General features: G+C 51.1%; 1 protein-coding gene across 1 annotated transcript; it reads right to left on the reverse strand.

The window, feature by feature from the left end:
• Positions 1-181: 181 nt before the first annotated feature.
• Positions 182-14,835, reverse strand: LOC121155013 (binder of sperm protein homolog 2-like). Its single transcript, XM_040978196.1, has 5 exons — positions 14,769-14,835; positions 10,992-11,024; positions 3,718-3,858; positions 2,968-3,115; positions 182-395 (listed from the first exon to the last, which is right to left on the reverse strand). Exons 1-5 carry the CDS (start codon positions 14,833-14,835, stop codon positions 389-391), a joined length of 396 nt encoding a protein of 131 aa, XP_040834130.1. The 3' UTR covers positions 182-388.
• Between the last annotated feature and the right edge of the window lie 8,512 nt (positions 14,836-23,347).

Genomic DNA, 23,347 nt, shown 5'->3' on the forward strand with positions numbered 1-23,347 from the left:
GAGCTGGGAAAAAGAAACCGGACATCAGCCTATGGTCGAATTTATATGAGACACAAAGAAATATAATGAATCCATGCTGTGATTACCCTTGGTGGGTCAGATTTGCAAAGGTGCTGGGGAGGGGGTTCAATTTATGAACGTTAGCCTGGATATTCACAAAACTACACACATTTTCCACAAACCTTTCTTTCAAAGATTTATTTTTAAATAAATTGCCACTGAGAAGGGTCTTTTCTCCCCAAGAAAAGGTGTCATTCCTGTGGAGAGACGATCATCTGTTTGTTGGCCATAGTGGTCAGCACTGGGCAGGCAGGAAGCACAGGGTGCTGTTTTGACAGGTGACTGATGGGTCGCTGACTTCTGTATATTCAACTCCACCAAGGCTCATCTAAATACTGACGAGATGGGAGAGGTTAGAATCCATATCTTAACCCATCACCCTCCCTAGCCATCTTCCTGTTTCCCCTTTGGGAGAGCTGGTCTACCTCCATGAACTGACAGCAGGTGTGGCCAAGTGGGACAGGAGAAGGACAGGTGAGCCCAGGACACCAGTGGTCTTAGAAAAGTGTTAACATATTGGTTACTCAGTGGCGCCTTTTTTCATGGTGCTGTAATTCGTTGCTGTGGTTGAGGCTGTTGTTCTAACTCATACCAGCTGTTGACCTCGTTTCACGGCTTCTCAGTTATGGACTCGTACAGCGATGGAGTCCTGGGGTCTACCGTATCCAGATGTGGGGGTTTAATGCAACATGCATCTCTGCTTCCAGACAAAAGATGGACTCCCGATGAAACTGTTGGACATGTGAAGACAATGGGATGCTGGACTGTCTGACGTTGTCTGTACCCGCAATATCAGGGCACACTTAAATAACAGACTGATGGAATTTTGACTCCTTATGAAGGACTATGCTATTGTAGCAACAAGGGGGAAATCTGTCGGGGGGTCAGAGTTTGAGGGGAGGAATCCCAGTTTATATGAAATTATACCACAAAATTCAAAAATCCAAACTAAAAATAAAACAACAACAAGAGAGAGAGAGAGAGAGAAAGGAATAACATCCCTCTCTCACTCACAGGTCAACGTGACCTGTGACCACGTGAATCATTCAGTGCGGTGGGTGACATTTGTTGCATTGACCATTTTCCATGTGGAGGACCTGTCGAGTGCTTTGTAATATTGAAGAGAAAGGGAAGAGGGGAAGGGGGGAAGAGGGGAGGTGAGTGGAAGGTTAACGTGTGGGTGGCCATGGTTACGCAACCCTTGGATGTCTAAATGAATGTTTTCTCATGTATGAAGGGTATAAGCATCAAACTAAACTTGAAAATTAAAAAAAGCAAAATGCGATTACAAATATTAGATGATATGGAACGATACACTAAGAATGTAAAACTTGTTCACAGACTGCAAATGTGGCCATGAGCCACTTTTTCTCTGGGCCCGAAGCTCTAAGTTTTCCTACAATTGATGCGATGTGAGGATACCTCAAAAAGCCCCTGGAATGAAAAGACGGGTTTGCTTTGGTGGAAACATCTGGAAATCACGCACTGTGTTTGCATCACAAGTGATTCTAAGAAGTCTTTGGTTTTTGAAATGTTTGTGTTTCTTGAAGTTGCCTGCCTTTTCACAGCATGTCCTCTCTGAACCCTTTTCATAAGCCACTGTAAATCTTTAAACCTGATTTTTGTGCTCTTGTTTCACAGTTCCTAACCACATTGGATGGAGGGCTATTTCACAGACAGGAAAGCACTTGGTCAGTGGGCAGAGTGGTTGGTGCCCATGGAGGGCTCAGGGGATTATCTGGTCGCCTTAGCAGGTGTAAAACAAATGTTTGTCTACCTGTTGGTCTTGGGGCAGGCTCTTTTCTATAACCCATTCATCCTGTGTTATTTTTCACCTACTCCTAATCAATCTAATGTTTATTTTACACAAATATGTGCTCTACTCTTGAAACCATTTTTATGAAAAAAAAAAAAGGAAAAATTAAGACAGAGAGGGGGAAAAGAGAGGAAAGAAGCATGTAAGAGGCGTGCCTATGTGCAGCCTCGTGGGCACCCTGCCTCGGTACAGCTCAGAGTGCATTGCAGAATCAGATCCATCTGATGGTCACCAGAGCCACCCCTGGGGATGGGGAAGCCAGTGAGTCATGCCCAGCTCTATGGCCACTGCACGTGGTTATGAAGTGCTGGTGCATGGTTGATTGCCAAAGGCCCGTTACATAAACGCAGGCTCAGGGAGGTGGCAGTGTCGGGGAGTTACACAAGCACTTACTTGGAGGGTTTCTTTTTGAGTCACTGCTCAAATGAACTCCCAGAGAGGAAAATCCCCTGGGGAGGAAGGAAGAAACGTTTTCACAGGGGACCTTGAACATGCCCTTTCAGGTGTTCGACATGATGGACAATGTGATGTTTGGAGCTGCACTTGGTTGCCAAGAAGTTCATTCTTACCAATCTAATTTGGGATCATTTCCCAAATGCCCCCATCGGCTGGGAATGGGCTGGTGTTCAAGTTGAGAGCTACAAACTCAACCCAGACCTCCCACAAGGGAGACAGGGCCCTGGTACCCATGCGGGAGACCTGGAAGGAGTTCTGGGGTCCCGACCTTGGCCTGGCTCAGCCCTGGTCATCGTGACATTCTGGAGAGTGAACTAACAGATGGGAGATTTCTCTCACTTTCAAAGTAAAAGAAGAGAACAAACAAACAAAAATCAATCTGTTGGCCTAACAGTCCGTGACACCCGAAAGTTGTATGATTCCAATTGCAGGGCCTACAAAAGAGGTTGTATTGGAACACAGTCCCATGGATTGAGTTTTACATTTCCCAAGACTGCTAGGGGCAGTAATAGCAGACGAGGGCATGTGACCACGGGTTGGCTAAGCCTGAAATATTTACTAGCACGTCCTTGGTGGGAGTTGCGTGACCCTCGACCCACGCCTTACACCAGCTGCTCCCTCCCCCTCCGTCTTACTTGTAAGGGGAACACTGCTTCCATTTTTTGTCTTTGTTGTAGTTTTTGGTCAATGAGCACCAGCTCCGATCCAAAACGTAGTCCTCTTTGGTGCACATGTGGAAGACCTTACTTTTGAAGAGGAAGGGAAAACTACACTGTGGAGGATCTGCAGAGAAAGCAGAGGGCAGGAGGGGAGCGTGAGCGCGGGAGCAGGACGGCTCACAGCAGGCGATAAGAGACAGAGACAAAGATCTTCCATTTGCTGGTTCACTCCTCAAGTGGCTGCAACAGCCGGAGAGGAGCTGATCCGAAGCCAGGAACCTGGAGCTTCTTCTGGGTCTCCCACGCAAGTGCAGGGTCTCAAGACTTTGGGCCGTCCTTGACTGCTTTCCCAGGCTACCATCAGGGAGCTGGATGGGAAGTGGAGCAGCCGGGATTAGAACCGGTGTCCCAGTGCATGTAAGGTGAGGACTCCAGCCATTAGGCTACAGTGCTGGGCCCTGCCTTTCAGGGTCTGTGTGGACAAGAAACTGAACTAAGACACGGAGCTGAAAATCCAACCCAAGTACACTGCGAGGGGTCAGGGACATACAACTAGGCTAAAGACCCACTCCAAGCCACATTTTTTTTTTTTTTTGGCCATGGAATTTGGTTTTCCCAAGTGGTTAGGAATAAGTGGAGGCGTCAGGAGGTGAACTCAGTGCTGTCTGATGGGAAACCAGCACACACACAGCCGCTTCTTGGGTCCCAGGAGGGTCGGATGCTCACCGCTGGATGTGCAGTAGCGCCACCTGCCCTGGAACTGACTGTCGAGGGAACACCAGCTGAAGTCGCTGTGGATGGAGATGCAGCTGTAATGTGTCGTGTCGCCATAGGTGAACGGAAAGACGCAGGGGTGGGAGGAGAGCTCTGGAAAACAGGGCAGGCACGGATGGAGAGCCATCTCATTTTCCTGGGCCATGGACCCTGCGCCCTCCACATTCCCACACCACACACTAGCTGTCTCTCCCTAGCCGTGTTGACACAAACCATCTTAGAGCCTGCAGCCTGGTGCAGGCTGCACCTGCTTTCCTAAACCCAGACTCTGGAGTCCTTCTGATCACAGCCTCGCTCCGTCAGGAAAAGGAACTCCTGAGCCTTCCCGAGTTATCTGCTGGACTTCCTGCCAAGCTGCCCACTTCCCTCTCTCTGGGGCCCCTGCCCTTTGCCCCATGGCAGCAGAAATTTATTTCCCAGTGTTCCTCATGTATGCCACTGTCACCAGCCCGCCAGAGCCTGCTCACACTGTCACCAGCCCGCCAGAGCCCGCTGCTGTGTAGCAGCTGATGTCACCCCCTCCCCAGGACCCTCTGCCTCAACGACTTTCCTCTCAGGTTCAGCTCAGGGTGAGTCTCCATGGAATTTCTCAAACAGCCAGGTCAACTTGGTACACTCAGTTTTCTTTTAAGTTCCTTTTACTTGTCTTCATAAAACTTTATTTTTAAAAAGATTTATTTATTTTTGAGAATTAACATTCCATTGGGAGAATCAAGATGGCAGAATAAGGTAAGGACACATTTAAACGGACGAAGAAACATTTAATCAGGATGAAGCAGAGAGGACACATTCCAGGAAATAGCAGAGGACAGAACAACAGACTGACAAACACAGGAAAGCAGCGGACGCAATGGTGTGGTGTTGCAGCGACTGATACTCCAGCGGCATTCAGCTAACGGCGATCTAAACTCCACCAGCAACCAGGTGGGAAGGGACTTTCACTGGGAGCTTGGGAGGTGAACCCATACAAAGAACTGTCCATCCTGCTGGTCCGTTTGATTTGACCAGGAGCAGAGACGGAGCAGCAGATCCCAGATAGGCAGTGCGGGAACAGGGAGGATTTCATAGCCCAGTCAGCCCCCTAGAGCCAAAATGGGCGCCATTTTGCGTAAGGAGGCAAGGGAAAGGACTGAGCATACGCTGAGCTGGGAGTGAACTCATTTCTGACTCAGTGAACTGCATAAACGTGGCATTCTACAGGTTCTATGCAAGACAGGTCTGGGTAGCCCTCAAATCTGATGGCCAGCAGATCAAGAACTCTAGTAGCGGTATGTCAGGCACCATTTTGTACACTGTGGCAAAAGTTTTAGGACTGCAGGGGACAACAGTGAACTGCACCTGTGCTGAGCTCACGAGAACTCACTGAGTTCCGCAGATTGTACTGGTCCCTCAGGTAAATAATACCAACTGTGGCTTTGTACGGGTCAAAGTAGGTCGTGTCGCACCCAAACCTAACAGCCAATAGGTTCCAGTAAGATCAGCGACACCAACAACCTAGCCATATAGGACACCAGGTGTCTCCCTAATCCTGGGACCTGCTCCAACCGGAAGGGGGAGAAAAGTTGTACAGACAAAGGTGCAGCCTCAGCACGGCACCACAGGAGGTGGAGATTGGTGAGCCGGGAGTTGGGACTACGGAGTTCTTTATGGAAATCTAAGAACCCAGACCTGGAAGGAGTCCAGTTGCTGGAGGGAGCGGCACAGTTGGCTTCAAGCAAAGAGTTGTGTACCAACTGCAATAAGTGGGTGGCAAAGCTTAGACACCTGCCCCAAGGAGAAGACTGCCAACCAGAAGTCCAATGACCAAGAGCAAAAGAAGAGACAAAGGCACGATGAATATTACTGAAAACTCCCCTGCAAAGGAGCAAAACCCTATGCCAACCTCAGAGTTAACTGAGGAAGACATCGAGAAAATGGGGAACACAGGATTCAGAAAACTCATTTTAAAGATTCTGAGAAAAAATGAGAAGCACATATAAGAGTTTGAAGAATTTAAGGAATATTTTACACTAAGCAATAGCAGCAATAAGACAAATGAAGGCTGATATATCAGAAATTAAGAACACAGTAGAGCAAATTAAAAGTACAGTGCAGAATCTCTAAAATAGAATTAAGCAAACAAGCGGAAGAAAGAATCTCAGAATTGGAAGGCATTTTCTGTCATCAGGGAAATAAACAAAAAGCTGGAAGCAGAGTTGGATCAGGCCAAAAAAGTATTCAAGAATTGAAAGACACTATCAAGAGGCCAAATATAAGAGTTATGGGAGTCCCAAAAGGTGCAGAAACAGAAACTGATTTTACAAATATATTTAGTGAAATAGTAAGAGAAAATTTCCCTAATTTAGAGAAAGAATTGGGAAACAACATCCAGGAGGGGCACAGAACTCCCAACAGGCCTGCTCAAAAACGATCTTTACCAAGACACATGATCATCAACCTCTTTTCAATTGAACATAAGGAAAAGATACTTAAATGTGCATGTCAAAAAAAAATCAATTGACATATAAAGGAATGCCAATTAAACTCACAGGAGATCTCTGACAGGAAACTCTACAGGCCAGAAGAGAATGGAGTGACATATTCCAGATCCTAAAAGATAAAAATTGTCGGCCTAGGATAACATACCCCGCAAAGCTTTCTTTTGTCTGAAAATGGGATAAAATTCTTCCACAGCAAAGAAAAGTTAAAAGAATTTGCCTCTTTCAAACCTGCCCTACAAAAGATACTTCAAGATGTTCTCTTGACAGAGAAGAGGAATAGCACCTACCAAAACCAAAGGCAAATGTGAAGAACATCCCAGTAAAAGGACAACAGAAGACTAAACCAATGAACAACCCATTTCTAAAATGACAGGGCCAAAGTACCACCCATACATATTAACCCTGAATGCAAATGGCTTAAGCTCAATCAAATGTCATAGATTAGTACACTGGATTAAAGAACAAATCCCATCTTTTTGTTGTCTAGAAGAGACAGATTTCACCAACAAAGACCAGCGGAAACTGTATCTCATGGGTTTTGTTCTTTCTGTTAGTTTCATCTCTTCAAAACACTTTCTTCTCATTAACTTCTTCAGTGACTCATAGGCCCAACAGTTGCAACATTTTCTTCAAGAAGATTCTTGATTTTCTTTTTCATTTCTTCAGCCACACATTAGTCATTCAGAAGCATGTTATTTAACTTCATGGTGTTGTTAATTTCTTTTTTCTTCCTGATGTTGATTTTGTGCTATGGCTTTTCATTTAAGGGAATGTATAGTAGCTGTGTAATGGAGACTGTCATATCTAGTAATGTGTTATTTAACTTCATGGCATTGTAAATTTGTTTTTTTTTCTTCCTTGTTGTTGATTTTGTATCATGACTTTTCATTTGAGGGGATGTGCAGTAGCTGTGAAATGGAGACTAACATCCAGATGTGAGGATACAATGCAGTATGCATTTCTACTTCCAGACCAGAGATGGAGTCCCAATGAAGCTGTTTACTGTATCTTGACAATAGGATGCTGGACTCTCTGCCATTGTCCATGCCCGCAATGATGGACATATGACTGTGTATGAAGAACTATATTTTAGTAATGATATAGAGGAACTATGTGGGGGTGGGGAGGAAATTGGGGCCGGGATAAGGGAAATAACAGGAGCCTATGGAACTGTTATCATGAAAGGATAATAATAATAATAATGTTTAAAAAACGTAAAAAAGATTTATTTATTTTCATTAGAAATTCAGATTTCCAAAGAGAAGGAGAGGCAGAGAGGAAGATCTTCCATCTGCTGGCTCACTCCCCAAGTGGTCATAAACGGCAGGAGCTGAGCCAATCCGAAGCTTCTTCCGGGTATCGCATGTGGGTGCAGGGTCCCAAGGCTTTGGGCCATTCTCGACTGCTTTCCCAGACCATAAGCAGGGAGCTGGATGGGAAGTGGGGCCGCCGGGACACAAACCGGTGCCCATATGGGATCCCGGTGTATGCCAGGCAAGGACATTAGCCACTAGGCTACTGTGCCAGGCCCTTATGAAACTTTTGTATCAAATATCACATCCAGTCTATCCACAGCTAGATGCATAGGATCAGTTGTTAGAGACGGAAACTTAATAACTCATGGGCTCTCAGATCCTGAAACAATGTTGGTGCAAATCCGTTTGTATTATTAAAAAGATATTAGTTACAATCCTTTTTGAGCAATATATAATATTCCTATTTATTTTTTAACCACATTATGCATTGACAATGTCTTCCATCCTTTTATCCTTTAACCACATTGTTTATTATGATGATGGTAGTTATTAAGTTTAAAAGTAAGACTGGGCGGTTTTTATCATTTAACACTATTATTCGTCAGTTGTGATTTATATAAAGGCACTTGAAAAAGCTCAGAGAATGCAATTGGAAGGGAAGTTTAGGACAATCCAAAACTTTCTGAGACCCCTGCCTAAGTTTTTCACTATGTACATTCTCCAGGAACTTTGTGAAGATCCGTTATTTGTGTGGACCCAAGGAAGCTTTAGATCCTGTTTCTGTGAGCTCCGGACGGAATGTCCGTCCAGAAGCACGCTGTTGTGCAGCTGGCCATGTGCTGGCCGCTCCCTGCCCTGTCGCAGGCCCTCACGTTGGCCTCCAGAGAGGCCCTCACGCCCGTCCTCACACACCTGTCCTCAACCGGCACTTGTTACTTAGCTGTTCCATGGATTTGGAGCCATTCTCCTTCGGGTAAATGGCATGTTTTCCAGTTTATAACTGAGCATATTTAAATGTTACTTTCTGGAAAGTTTGAATCATACACGTTTAGTCATATAAGCTGAAACTGCACACTCAAATCAGGCTAGGAAGTAACGAAAAGCAAAATCTATACAAGATTAAAAATGGGAAAAGTAATAACAGCATTTATTTCAAGACCATTATAATGTTGAAGTATCATTTCAATGAGCCAGGAAAATGCAACAGACTATAGATCAAGGTGCGAGCTCACTTCTGGGAAGCTTCCTAACAAAGGATAACGCTGGGATCTCGAGCCGGGCAGTTAGGATTCGGAGCTGGGCTCCTCCAGGGAATGGGCCTGGTAGGGGAACGCTGGGGACTGCCCTGCTGGGCTTCAGCTCCCACTGGGGAGTGTGAGACTCTTGGAAAGGTCTTCTCAACCCTGGAGCAATGAAACCAACCACTTCTCAGAACTGTCTACATCACTCAAGTAGCACCTGCAGGACACTGCTCCCCACATCGAGGGCTCTGGGGCGTCATCAGATGACCGACCCTCACCCCCAGCTGGCGATGCTGGCAGACGACAGGGAGAAGTCCTCTCCCACCTCCCTTTTGGACACGGGAGAGAAAAGCAAGCCTGTCCCTCCCATCTTCCTCCCATGGGTGTGCGTCCCTCTCAACTACGTAAGCAATATCAAAAATAACATTATATATATATATATATTACTCAAAATAGACAGATATTACAGCAGAGAGATTATGTCCCAAATCAGCTGTGAAAATGAACGGACAAGAAACCGAACAGCTACCTAAGCAAGCGTCTTTTTCGGAACGTTGAGCTCAGAGAAGCAGAGGGTGGCAAGGGTTTAGCGCAGGCCAGGCCGAGGGCCCACGCTGCCGATGGAGTAAGACTTCACGAGGGAGGTGCGTGTTGCGCTGTGACATCAGCTCATGACAACAGAGCATTCAGAACTGCTCAGGGCTCGGGTGTTACATAGTCTCACTACGAACATAGGGTGACGTATGTGGGTGATGCATCTGTGAATTAGCTTGAAAAGGTAGAATCAGACCACTGAATACACATGCACACTTGAAGAAGCAGCTTTACGCCAAACATATTCTACTCCCTGCATATATGTGTTGAGAAGTTCATAGACGGATGAAGTTATGACACTAAGTTTATTTTGGATCCCCCCCTCCCCGCCAAAATTTTTGAGGAGAATCTTCCAAAAAGGTTATAGAAAATGCATATTATTTTTTTTTAAAAAAAAAAACAAGCATAGATTTCAAGGTGGGGTTTTTGTGTGTGTGTGTGCTAAGATAAGCTTATTTCCCCCCTCCTCCAAGATTTATTTATTTTTATTGGTAAGGTAGATTTACGGGAGAAAGATCTGTCTGCTAGTTCACTCCCCAAGTAGCCACAATGACCAGAGCTGAGCCAGTCTGAAGCCAGGAGAGAGGAGCTTCTTCTGGGTCTCCCACATGCATGCAAGGCCCCCAAACTTTGAGCCATCATCAACTGCATTCCCAGGCCAGAAGCAGGAAGCTGGATGGAAACTGGGGCAGCTGGGACACATACCAACAGCCATATGGATTTAGCCACTGAGCCAGCACACCAGGTCCGTCTACTGCTTCAGCCCCTCACTACAGCTGGGGTGTGGCCAGGGTGAAGCTGGGAGCTGCTGGGGCATGGCCAGGGTGAAGCTGGGAGCTGCTGGGGCATGGCCAGGGTGAAGCTGGGAGCTGCTGGGGCGTGGCCAGGGTGAAGCTGGGAGCTGCTGGGGCGTGGCCAGGGTGAAGCTGGGAGCTGGAAGCTTGATCTGGATCTTCCACAGGGTAGCAGGGACACAGTCTTGAGTCATGACTGCTGCCTGGCACGATAGCGCAAATGGCTAGTCCTCCCCCTTGCAATCACTGGGTTTCCATAAGGGTACCAGTTCGTGTCCTGGTTGCTCCACTTCCTATTCAGCTTCCTACTCGTGGCCTGGGAAATCAGGAGAGGACGGCCCAAAGCCTTGGGATCCTGCACCTGTGTGGGAGCCCTGGAAGAAGCTCCTGGCTTCAAACAGTCTCAGCTCTAGCCATTATGGCCATTTGGAGAGTGAGATCTTTCTTTCCAGCAGATCTTTCTTTCTGGCTCTCCTTCTCTCTCTTTAACAAAACCTGCCTTTCAAATAAAAAATATTTATTTATTTTTAAAGAAGCCGAGGAGCTGAAACCCAACCCCAGTACTGTACTGTGTGTGGGAGGCAGTCGCCCCAGGCTGCTGTTTACCTACTCTGCTGAACACATGCCCTGGAAGCTTGTCTTTTCATTGAATATCCCACCAACTTTTTTTTGGATCCCCTTGTATAATTTACTACGTTGCAATTGGCTGTTGATGTCTGGGTGAGTCTGTCATGCCGGAAGACGAGCCAAGGAAAGGGTCAAAGGGCAGAGAAAGACAGGAACATTCCAGAAGGCACTATTGTTGAAGGGGTGTAGGCTGACATCAGAGACTCCGACAAAACAAAGAGATGATCTCCTTACCTGGTTTCGGAGGATTTAAATGAGTAATCAATTCTGAAAGAGAAAGATAAAATGGGTGAAATGTAGGTTTTCTGCTACAAAATACCTTGAAGTTCATCCTGCTAACGGTTGGCTCTCTTGTTGCTGATAGAAAGAAGGCAGCCCCACATCGGGATGGCAGAGAAACATTCCCAGTCAGGGCTGGCGGGAGTCTTCTTGCAGGCCCAGGATCGGATGAGAGTCCAGCTCTTGTTTTTCTCTTTCCTCGTCCCCAGCCCATGGCATTCACCGTCCACCCATCTGTTGAGCCCCACTGTCTAAATCACACCTGAAGAGACATCCTAGAGAGGATACTGACATTTGCTTGGGAACCAAGAGCACGGCCGTGGGTACCTGCGGCCCTTGGCACGCGGGCCGGGAATCCAAGGGGGCAGAGGCGAGGGGTGATTTTAAAAGGCCGACATGACGAAGCGTACAGAAAAGATTTTGAAAGTCGCCATCTTTGGCCACACGGATGCACCACTGGGGTGGGTACCTGTGTGCGGCGTGGCACCTGGTAAGTCAGCAGGCATCTTTGCAGAAGTTCTGAGGATAGTTGTGGCTGTGGCCAGCTCAGGGTGATGGCTGCTGTACCCAGTCAATCATGGGGAGGCCCTTCATAAGCTCCCTTGGTTCTAAAAAAGATTTGTTTATTGGTATTGGAAAGGTAGATCTACAGAGACGAGAGACAGAGAGAAGGATCTGCTGTCTGCTGGTTCATTCCCCAAGTGGCCGCAATGACCAGAGCTGAGCTGATCTGAAGCTTGGAGCCTGGAGCCTCTTCCGGGTCTCCCATGTGTGTGCAGGATCCCAAGGCTTTGGGCCATCCTTGACTGTTTTCCCAGGCCACAAGCAGGGAGCTGGATGGGAAGTGGAGCAGCCAGGACACAAACTGGTGTCCGTATGGAATCCTGGTTCATGCCAGGTAAGGACTTTAACCAGTAGTGTACTGTCCCCCTGGACTTTCATCCTCTTTCTGGTTAGGGTGGACACTGGACTGCATTTTGATTCTGGTGGCTTTCACAGGGCTGGAGATCAGAGAACACCTATTGGCTTTGACTGCGAGCCAGCCTTGTGGCAGGAGAACCTGTTTGCTCACTGCCAGAAGCTGGCATGTTTTAAGGGTTTTTCATTTTCTCTCAGCTGCTGCCAGGCCCACTGTACAGAGCCGCTGTGTTGCACCATTAACATGGCACTACCTCCCTCTGATCTCCACAGCGTCCTTCTCTCTGTAAACACCCACACCGCTGTGTTTTACAGACACAATCCTGCTGCCCTAAAGAACTGAACTGGCCCCCAAGGCTGTGATGGGTGAAAGCCAGGCTGAGCTGAGCCCTCGGGCTCTGTGCTTCTCCGTGGGCAGCCAGATCTCAGGGGCACGCTGTCTCCATGGCTGCTAGCCACGACTGGGTAAATGCCATCACTCTGTAAACTTTAGTCAAAAGGACTTTATTTGGCTCATAGTTCTGGAGGTTCAAGGTGGAGTGACCACAACCGTGGGCATCCTTGTTGCTGACTAAGTCCTGAGCAGGTGTGTGTGTGTGTGTGTGTGTGTGTGTGTGTGTGTGTGTGTGTGTGGTGTCCTGGTTGTCCTCTTCTCACACTCGCCAGGATTCAACCACAGGGGCTCCGCTCTGACAATCGTACTGAATCACTTCTCACAATCTAAACTTCACAGGAAGTTTCCAGCCTCTTGATCCCTCGCATGTGCCGCAAAGGTCAACCAGGAGCCCAGCTGCAGCCAAACCATGGCGCCTTAGCATTGCCACTGACGTGTGCCAGGAACTCGGCCCCTCTGCATTTGACTTTCTTTGCTTTGACATAAAGAAGCTAATTCTTGGGTTTATGGCATCATCACAGATCATATTTGTGTATTACAATTCTATTTCGTAATTATTTGAGAAGCAGAGCAAAGGAGGAAGAACAAAGCGGGAGAACAAACACACACCCCCAGCTTCTGGTTCACCCCAAATGGCTGCGATGACCAGGCGTAGGTTCTGCCAAAGCCAGGAGCTGCTAACTCAGTCCAGGTCTCCCATGTAGGTGGCAGGAGCCCAGTTCCTTCAGCCAGCACCAGGGCCTTCCAGAATATTGTTTAAGCAGGAAGCTGGAGCTGGGACTGCAATCTGGGCGCTCCGATGCAGGACAAGGCTATCTCACACTTCAGGTTGAACGCCGGCCCCTGTTACTAGTGGACACATTCTCTTGACCATCATTGTGCGGGCATTTGGTGCAGCGGTCAGCCTGCTGCTCACGTCAGCCTGAGTGCCTGGATTCAAGTCCTGCCTGTGCTTCTCATTCCTTTTTTTCCTGCTAATACACTCTGGAGGGCAGCAAGTCATGGGTCAAGTCCTTGGGTCCCGGACGGCCACGTGGGAGAGCCAGATGGGGCTCCCGGCTCTGGCTTGGCCCAGCTCTGGCTCTTGTGGATATTTGGGGAGTGAATCCCTGAATGGAAGCTCTCTGTCTCTTCTGCTTTTGAAATATATATATATTTATATATATATATTTATATTTATATATATATATATTTTTTTTTTTTCCCCAAAAAGGACAAGTAGAAGCTTGGGAGAAACTGCACGCTTAGAACCACAAAACTCGTAGTGGGTTCTAGAGACCGTGCCGCTGCCCAGCCGATCCCACGTGCATGGCAGCCACTGCTGACCACAGGACCCAGGGCATTCCGTCATGGCCAACACCAGGACAAGTGTGTCCACTGAGGATTTTCTCTTTACCCAATGGTAGGCATCTCTTGGGCTCTGCCAATAGGATAGCAGGTCTTGGCCGTCTTTTTATCCTCATTGTCTTGAGCTTCTGTGGTCTTCTCTAGTCCTTTCATGTGTGTTTGGCCCACACACCCATGGACGCAGCTCCTTGGTCCAAGGCCAGGGTCAGTCCACGCTGACCTTCAATTTCCCATCGGCTAGTATTGCCAAACACGGCCACATCACCACTGGCTTTGTCTCTCTCTTTTTTTTAACAAAGGAGAGTGGCGTCTGCTTACTGCTTCTCTTGCTTTCTTAATACTCAATCTTGGAAAACTTTGCAAAATTTTATATGCCAGGGAGTTTTCAAAAAGCTCTTTGAGGGGGTGTTGGTGCAATTGTTCAATAGGCTAATTCTCACCTTGCCAGGATCCCCAGTCCTGTCCTGGCTGCTCCAATTCCAGTCCAGCTCCCTGCTGATGAACTGGAAAAGCAGCAGAGGACAATCCAAAGTCTTGGGACCCTGCACCCACGCGGGAGACCCAGAAGAAGCTCCTGGCTCCTGGTTTTAGATCTGCTCAGCTCTGGTTGTTGCAGCCACTTGGGGAGTGAACCAGTGGATGGAAAATCTTTCTGTCTCTCCTCCCTGTAAATCTCCCTCCCATGTAAAACTAAATAAACCTTTTTTAAAAGAAAAAAAAAAACTTCTTAGAAAATTACATTATAAGGGGGAAAAAAATCTATTGCAGATTTCAAATTTCTTTTGCACCCAAAGAAACAAATTTGTACATTTCATCTAGGTGTCCGTCTCTTCCCCCTGCTTAAAGATTTGAATTCCTATTACATGACTGAGAAGCGTTTAAAGGCTGCAAGTCTGGCCAAGTCTCTTGCACATGGTCCCTTGCTCCAACCCCCCAGCGGGAGGCCACAGGCGTGCAATCCCGGGGCGCTGCAAATCCTCAGCTGCCCGCCAACCCCCAGGACCATGGGGATGTGTGTGTGGGTGTGTGGTGGCACAGCGCGCCCCTCTGTCCGCTGGACAAGTCCGCCTCACCTGCCTTCAGCCGGAGCATACAGAGCGCCAGCCCCAGCCAGCCCAGCCAGCGGCCCAGGCTGCGCATCCCCTCGGTCTGCCTGCAGCCTGCACGCTGTGCGGCTGCCTGAGGCCTCCCATTTTATAGCCTCGCTCCCCTGCCTCTCCTCCTCCCCTCGAAGCACTTTCTTCTCCTGCCCCAAACCTCGGGGGCATTTGGGGGGGGGGGCGGGGTGTGCCTGGGCTTGCATCGCCACCCTAACCTGGGCACCTGGGTGAGATTTGGAAAACCAGAGGGTGGGGGGGAGAAGAGGAGTCAGGTGATGAACAGGTGGTCTTGAAGGCCGCAGCCGCGCTTAGCTTCTGTCTGGGTCACTTACAGTCATGCGCACCAGCGAAGCGCGCACTGGTCGAGGCCTTGGTGGAGCTCGGAGGAAGCCCTCACTCAGGTGATAGGATGCCCGCCTGCCTTGGCACGAGTGAGCTGCACATGCAGGTGTCAGAGCTTCCCCCCCGCCCCCCAGCCCCAAGTCCCATGCAGGAAGTCGCCGAGTCGCTTGGGGTTGTCCAGCTCGCTGCCTCTGAGCGAACTGAGGCCAGGTAGGGCTGGGAGCGGGTGGAAAAGGCAGTGTTGCCAGGGAGAGCCGACCCCGCGCGTCTGACGCACATTGTTGGGGCGGCAGAACTTCCTTTGTTCTTTGAGCCGGAAACATGGTGGTTTGCGGACCCCTGTGGGTGCATAACACCCCCTCCTTGAGGGCTGGCTGGACGTGAAGAAGGCCCGGGTGCAGGTGAGGAAGGCTGACCCCGGTGGCACCCCCAACTCGCACTGATGTGTGTCCAAGCAGCACACTGTACCCGCTGGGAGCCCTGGAACAAACATCAGAGAGGCCAGTTGTCCTTGATGTCCACTGGCCCCAGGCAACTGTAGCTAAATAGTTACTTTGAGAGCTTGCGCTGGTCTCTAGCCAACAGTGCCTGGGGCTTAAGTGAAAGAAACAGGCTTATCTTGAGATCCTACAGCTTTTAGGGGGTCACCACAGGGGGCCGCTGTCTCCAGTCCAGGGGGACTGGTTTTCCTAAGGTATGTATATGCTAGTTTTAACCACTATTGGGTACTTGCATACACTTATGGGGACAGTGTAATGCTTGTTTGTTTGTATTCAATTAAAAATATACATATTTTTTGAGAGGCAGAAAGATACACAGAGAAAGAATGAACAAACTTCCACCCCCTGGCTTACTCTCCAGGCACCTGTAAGCGCTGGGGAGGGAGCCAGTTCCCCCGTGCCAGGGCAAGAACCCAGCTATTCCAGCTGCTGCCCTCATGCCCTGCCAGGAGTGGGGCTGGCAGTGAAAGCCAGGTGCTGTGAGGTGGGCCATGGCGTCTTAGCTGCTGGGCCACGTGCCTGCTCCCAAGCTTAGGAAAGTGGCAGGTGTGGCCATTTTCTCCCTGCTTGGCGCATCCCCTGGACACTGTGCCTGACCCCAAGGACAAACCCCTCCTCCCCTGGACACTGGCTGACTCCAAGGACCATCCCCTGGCTTTGCCCCTTGCTGCTCTAACACAGTTCAGCACAGGACATTTTTGGGGGGAGGGGGATGCCAGGGGAGGTGGATTCTGATGTTTGTCACATCCTTGGAGCCAGCGTGAGGAATGAAGTGTGTAGCTGCTGAGGCTCTGGGCGTCAGCTCAAGCTCTTGGGGGGGTGGGGGTGGGGGACAACACAGGAACCATGTGTGCGGAATGGCCGCCCAGTGTACTGGGCTTCTACACATCTTAGGTGTGGGGATGGGGGAGGTGGCGCCCCTCGGTTTGCACATCAGACCCTGACCTGTCATCATGGCAGGTGTGGATCTTCTGGATGGGAGCGTCTACTCCCTCAGCTAAGACTCAGCTAAGATAGCATCGAGGCTAGGGAAGATTCATTCTGTTGTTTGTGGTCAGAGGGGGTTCAGGAAGGACAGAGGGCTCCAGGATTCGGGGTGCTGCTTGCTGCTGTTCCAAGGTGACCAGGTGTTCCTGGCTTCTGATAAGCTTCCTTGTCTTCAGACAGACTCTGTTTGGAGAGAGAGAGACAGAGAGAGAGAGAGAGAGAGAGACAGAGACAGAGACAGAGACAGAGACAGAGACAGGAGAGAGAGAGAGAGCGCTCTATCTTTACTCCCCAAATGGCAGGAACAGCCAGATCTGGGCCAGATCGAAGTCGGCTCCATTCAGGGCTCCCACACTGGTGGCAGGCACCCAAGACTTGGGCCAACCTCTGCTGCTTTCCCAGGTGCCTGAGCTGGGAGTTGGATAGGCAGGGAAGCAGCTGGATCCTGAACCAGGGCTCTCATGCGCTGCCAGTGTCACTGGCAGAGGCTTAATCCACTGAGCCGCACAGCGCCCTCCCCCATACTATGCAACAAGTTTTCTGTCACTTCGTTTAGTGCTGACACCACGGGAGCCGCCAGGAGAACATTACCGTGAAACCAAGCCCCCCAAGCTTTCCCTGCTCAGGACTGGGGTCTTGGCAGTGGGAAATTCCATCGCAGACAACAGATGGCGCCCTTGAGCTAAAGCGGAGACACTGCAAACAGATGGTGTCATTTCAGGATGGCCGTCCTGCACTGCAGGATGGCCATTGGCCACAGGTTGCAGCCTCACCAGGAGGGCTGCCTTCTGGCCTTCAGCAGTGGATCTGTCCATGGGTGAAAGTCTTGAGTGAGCCTTCTGTTGTGTTTGCTTGGCAGGAAGCTGTGGTTATCCCATCAACAGCAGCTAAGCCACCGGCAGCATGGCTGTCTCTGTGGAGTTAGGCGTCATGACCAGGGTCAGTCAGAAAGCAGGGGAGGCGTGTTGGGCAACGTCAAGCTTCCTGCTGGGAGAAGTTCACGTTAGAGGCTGGGTTTCTCCGACTTGCCCCGGCCATCCCACAGGTCTTACTGGGTCTTGTGACACACCTTGAGGGGTGACTCACCCCACTACCCCATCTTCCTTCCAACCCCACTTTGAGTTTCGTCTCTAGCACCTGACGGCTCAACGGGGGGCTAGCTCCCGTCCTCCGGTAGAATCTGTAGCCCCAAGCTCTACCTCTGTCCCTTGATGTTGAATCAAAAGCCTGCAGAGATGGGAGGGTAAAGAGAGTTTAATCTTGCAGACAGTGGAGGGGCCACTCAGGAGCCCTGAGTGATGGCACAGTTGGTTATTCCTTCCACTTCAAGTCCCAGCATCCCATATGGGCACTGGTTCTTATCTCAGTTGCTCCACTTCCCATCCAGCTTCCTGCTTGTGGCCTGAAAAAAAGCAGTCGAGACATGCCCACAGCCTTGGAGCCTGCATCCATGTGGGAGACCTGGAAGAAGCTCCTGGTGCCTGGTGTCGGATCACCAGAGCTCCGGCCATTGCGGTCACTTGGGGAGTGAATTAGTGGATGGAAATTCTTTCTCTCTGTCTCTCCTCCTCTCTGTAAATCAGCCTTTCCAATAAAAAAAATCTTTAAAAAATATATATTTATACATATATATGTATATAGCTGCTGTTTAGATGAGGCGCCGGCATCACTGGTGGAAGATAACCCAGCCCGAACTCCTTTTCATTTACATTTTGTTTTTTCTTCTCCTTCTTAATTGCAAAAATTAACAAAGAGACCAAGAGTATGGTTCTGCATTTGGTTGGCTGGTTTTGCAATGGTATAGTATCCTAACCCAGACAAGTCCTGTTCGTGGCACCATCAGCAGTGGGAGGCAGCACCCGGTACTGGCTGCGCAGCCCACATCCAAAACTCCAAACTCCGGAATTCTCCGAGATCCAGAAATTCTGAGCATCTACATGCTGATGCCACACACGGAAAGTCCTCTTGAGATGGAAGGTACACGGGCACACACTTCCCTAAGTCACACTCAGCCCTTGGGGATGGGTTGGGTGTGAAATCTACATGAACCTAAGACGGCTCATCGTGGGGCTGCAGATATTCCAGAACCCAGACATTGAAACATGCCTGATTTCTGTACCCCCAGCTCAATTCATGACCGCTAAAACACCCAGGCCGCCCAGATGTCCATCAGCTGACCCCAAAGGGAATGTGGAACGTAGACACTACAGAACACAACTCTGCTATCTAGAAGACCCCATCTTCCACAGAAGAAATGATGCAATCGGAGACCCTCGTGCTTTGTGAAATCAGCAAGTCCCAATAAGACAAATATCACATGTTTTTCTCTGATATGAGGTAATAAGCCAAACACAAAAAGTCTGTGTGTGTGTGTGTGTGTGTGTGTGTGTGAAGCCCATGTCTCAAGCTTTGATTACAGGCCGTGGCCCCCGTCTGTCCTCCCGAGGAACACCGGCCTTCCGCCACTTGTGCCACTTGTTGCATTCTTAGGACAGGAGCAAGCTTGTGAACTGAAAGGGCGTTGCTGCAAACACTGAAAGAAACATAAGAAAAGGAGGAGAGAGGCAGGAAGCAGCATTCGGTTCCTAAAACTATGTATGAACTATATGAAATTGATTTCCTTTGTACAAATAGTTAACAAAAATAAACACGTGTTTGGTGCCATGCATTTAGGATCAGAAAAACTGCTGTGTTTGCATCCGGTCTTGGGGCTCCCGGAGGGTTCCTGTCCACAGGCAGCCACGCCGTCATGCCACGCACCCTCACCCCTGGAACCCCCATGAGGCAGGAACCTGTAACTGCCAGAGGCCAAGTCTCTAAACCCGCCTGTGGTTCCCACCACGCACCCTCTGTCCACCTGTAGTGCTTGCTCTGCCACCGTCAGCAGCACGGTAGCAATGCCCAGGCGAGCGGCCGATGGTCTGCACGCAAGAGACGTAAAGAGACCGTAGTTTTCTCCTGCAGGACAGAGGGGCCACGCGGGAGGGGGACCGCACGGAACGGTGCGAGGGGGAGGCTCGGTTTGGCTCTGGTTTCGATTCAAACACCGTGTTCCTTACCCCCATCCGGTGTTGAAATCCTAACCCCAAGGCAATGCTGTGAGAAGGGGGTCATGTCGGGAGGCCAGAAGCCTGGTTGGGATCAGGGTCTGATCTGAGGTACCTCCGGGAGCCAGCGACCCCCTTCCCCATGCAGGTTCCATCTTTGAACCTGGAAGGGAGCCCTGGTCATGCCAGCTGCCCCCGTCCCTCCCCCTGCAGGCCTCATCTTTGAACCTGGCCAAAGACTGACTCTGCAGGGGGTCCTTACCTTGAACCCCAGAACTGGAAGCAGCCAGTGTCAGCTGCTTCTACGTCCCCCCAGGTCTGTGGTGTTCAGCTGGGGTTCAGGCTGGCCTGAAGGCTGCACACCGGCCCCCCAGATGCTGTGTGCTTGAGTGGAGAGTCACACGGCCACTGGTGCTGCAGCAGCCCACGGGCATGAGGGCACCCCTCAGCATTACACAAGGGACGGCTGTTCCAGCTCCCTGCAGATCCAGGCCCTGGGAGACAGCAGGTGGATGGCTCATGTGCCCTGGGCGGCTACACCTGTGTTGGGGACCTGGACCAAGTTCGCAGGTCGGGACTCTGTCCCAGCTCTCACAGGCTGTAGGGCAGGCAAATGTCCCCGTATACAGACCAAGGTTATGCGTGGGGGCTGCGGGTAAGGACCCACACGTAATGAATGCTATTAGCCGGCTGCAGAGTCACCCAGCAGATGGTCGGATCTTCTTAGCTGGGTCTCAAATCCTCCGTAATCCAGACCTTGCTGACCTGTCCTTCTCGCCGTCCCCCCTCACTCCTGCCCCCTTGTGGCTGCTTTGATCTTGCCCCACGCTCTCGGAGGCTTGGGCTCCAGCTCCTCCACTCCCTCTGGTGTTCTCCCTGGGACTCAGCACAGTCCCTGCCGATGCGCTCTCCCACTCACACGCCCAGCGTCCTGCCGTGAGCTGAGCGCTCAGCACACTGAAGGTCATTGTTCGGGGCACCTGTGACCCCCGCTCCCCAGGGGCTCGCTGAGCAGAGGGAGCCTGCGGCTTATTCATGGCCATGTTCCTGGTCCACTTCTGGATGTCCTGCCTACAGCTCAGACATCACTTACTTGTCCGTCAGGATGTGCAGAAGGAGGATCTGGGGTTTGAGTTACAGCACAGCCCTGCGGGGAGGGGAGATCACGGAGGCTGAAGTGAGAGCCGAACTGGAAACGCCGGCCCCATCCCCGCGGCTGCCTGTCCCCTGCGCAGACGACCCAAGCTCTCAGGGACTGGTCAGTTCTTTTTTTCCCTCTGGGTGTCAACCTGGGTGCCTTATGATGGAGACAGCTGGGGCTCCCCAAATTGGAATCGCAAGGAGGTGATCTCATAAGCCAAGCTCACAGCCTCCCTGAGTGGCCTTCACGTCCTGGCCGGATCTTTCATTCTCATCTTCCTGTAGACTTACAAGCCCTGGTCTCCTCCCACGGGTGGGGGTACCCGGCCAGTGGCTTGTCTGGGCCACTGCCTCTGGATGGAAGAATGACAAAGACCCTGAGGTTTGCAAGGTGAAGGGACCCAGGGAACACGATGGGAGTGACAGAGCTTGGGGGCCAACGCAGATCTGTTCTCTCTGGGGTTCCCACTGTGGGGGCTGCTTCTCCTTTCACACCTCAGCAGACAGGGCCCGGCTGCTGGGCTGGAGCGATCCATCCTGGGGAACATGACATCTGCAGAAGACTCTCAGGGGACCCCTTCCCTCAAGAGGGGCTGAGCGGGTAAGGCAGCCACCATCCTACCTTGCACATGGCTGCACTGTCAGGGCCCCTACTTGCCCTGGGATTACTCCTGGATAAGAGGGGCTCACTCCCAGCCCCACCTGCACCTGCCCCTCCCTCTAATAGCCATTGCAACAGGCTTGCTGGGGAAAAGTGAGCTTGGAGGCTCCCCGAGGCTGCTGGCTGCGGACTTGGAGCCTCTCCCAGGCCCAGCCCTCAGCTCTACTGAGCTGGCGGCCCCAGTGTGTCCCAGGGGCCTGGCTAGTGTACCCAGCGACCGTGTCTGGCCCTTGGTCTCTGACAGCAGGCTGGAAGCCCAGCTTCAGGTCCTGGCTCCGGCACTTGGGGAAGTTGCTGTGCTGCCCAAGGGTTAGTGTCATCGTTTGTGAACGTGGGGGTGCAGATCTGCCCTGCCAGGCGTCTATGTCACAGTCTCTCTGCCTTGGAGCGCATGGCAGGTAAAGCTCTCTTTGGAGTACTTTTTGTCTACACAAGAATTTGTACGTTGGAAGCTTGGTCCCGGTGTGGAGGTGGGAGGGTGGGGGCTCATTAAGTGGTACAATCCCAGCATTCTACAGTGTCATTGGTTCGAGTCCCAGATGCTCTACTTCCCACCCAGCTCCCTGCTAATGCTCCTGGGAAAGCGGTGGAAGATGACCTAAGTGCTTGGGCCCCTGCACCCACAAGGGAGACCTGAACGGAGCCCCTGGCCCGTCCTGGCTGCTGCGGCCGTCTGAGGAGTGGACCACTGGCTTTCTTTCTGTCCTCCCCCCTTTCTGTCACTGTGATTCTTAAATAAAAACAAGGCAAAACAAACCAAAAAAAGCAACAGCAGGTGGGGCCTGGTAGCAGGTAACTAGGTCGTGGGGTCTTCCACTCATGCGTGGATGAAGGTGGGGCGTGAACAGGGGGAGATGTGCTGGCAAGGGGTGGCGCTCACTTTCCAAATCCCTGGTCCAGGGCGATTCAGGGCCCCACGCCCTACCCGAGCCCTGATCCTCCCCTCCCTGGATCCTCCCAGCGGCAGCTCCTTGCACCTCGGGCTTTGGAAAGAAGCTGCCCCACCCACCCCACCCGCACCCCACCCACCTCACCCGCACCCCCACCCCGGGCAATTTGCCAGGCCTGAATCTTTGCACTGATCTTGGGCAGGTGGCATGGAGGGTGGACATGTCTCCTGAGGAGTGGGTGAGGCTGTGAGGAGAGGTTGGGGGTGGTTTTGGGTGATTGCTCTGTTACCAAGCTGGCCACCCACGTTGGGGACATGCAGGTGAGGCCCGAGCTACTTCCTGGAAGGACCTTCTGTCCCTAGGCGGGAGGTGCCCAGCACTGCCCGCGGGGCTGGGAACAAGGGGAGAGCCTGCAGGCAGACTCGGGTACAGTGTCGCCAAACATCCTGCGAGGGAGGGGAAGCCCAACTTGAGATTGTCCCGTGTGCTTGCCTGGCGTGGGGGCACAGGGGGAGGTAGAGGCAGGGCGGGGGCAGCTTCTCGACTGTACAGCCCAGCAGGGGATCTGTGGCTGGTGAACTGGCTGGTTCGCTGCATCTAGGGCAGAGCAGGGCGCCCACACGGAGGTTCGCCGCCTCTGAGGTGAGGGATGACGTTGGCTGCCTGGAGCAGGACACTCCGTGCTCCTTGGAGATGTGGGTGTTTAAAACACGAGACTTTGGAAGATCTTGAGGTCTATAGGAAGCCTTTGTCAGGGGCAGCTGCGCACGTGGAGCACACGGCCACAAGTCCTCTGACAAGGCCAGCATTGCAGTGCACTGGGATGGGCAATGCCGGCATCCTATGGGCCGCAGGTTCAAGTCCCAGCTGCTCCAGTTCCGATCCAGCTCCCTGGTAATGCACCTGGGGGGAGGGAGGAAGCAGGCTGCACTGTTTAACCCCAGAATGTCAAGGCCACCTGCAGCCCACCAGGTAAGTCCCTGAG

The sequence above is a fragment of the Ochotona curzoniae genome, unplaced genomic scaffold (genome assembly GCF_017591425.1).
Source record: "Ochotona curzoniae isolate NIBS_2020 unplaced genomic scaffold, NIBS_Ocur_1.0 contig_2861, whole genome shotgun sequence".
Classification (NCBI taxonomy): Eukaryota; Metazoa; Chordata; class Mammalia; order Lagomorpha; family Ochotonidae; genus Ochotona; species Ochotona curzoniae.

Bases quoted from the DNA above. Each gene is read 5' to 3' on its own strand.
- LOC121155013 (XM_040978196.1), bottom strand. From the start codon at position 14,835: ATGCGCAGCCTGGGCCGCTGGCTGGGCTGGCTGGGGCTGGCGCTCTGT. The intron at 11,025-14,768 runs GTGAGGCGGACT...TTTCTCTTTCAG, and splicing joins TATGCTCCGGCTGAAGGCAG to AATTGATTACTCATTTAAAT. The intron at 3,116-3,717 runs GTGAGCATCCGA...CTTTCTCTGCAG, and splicing joins GCGCTACTGCACATCCAGCG to ATCCTCCACAGTGTAGTTTT.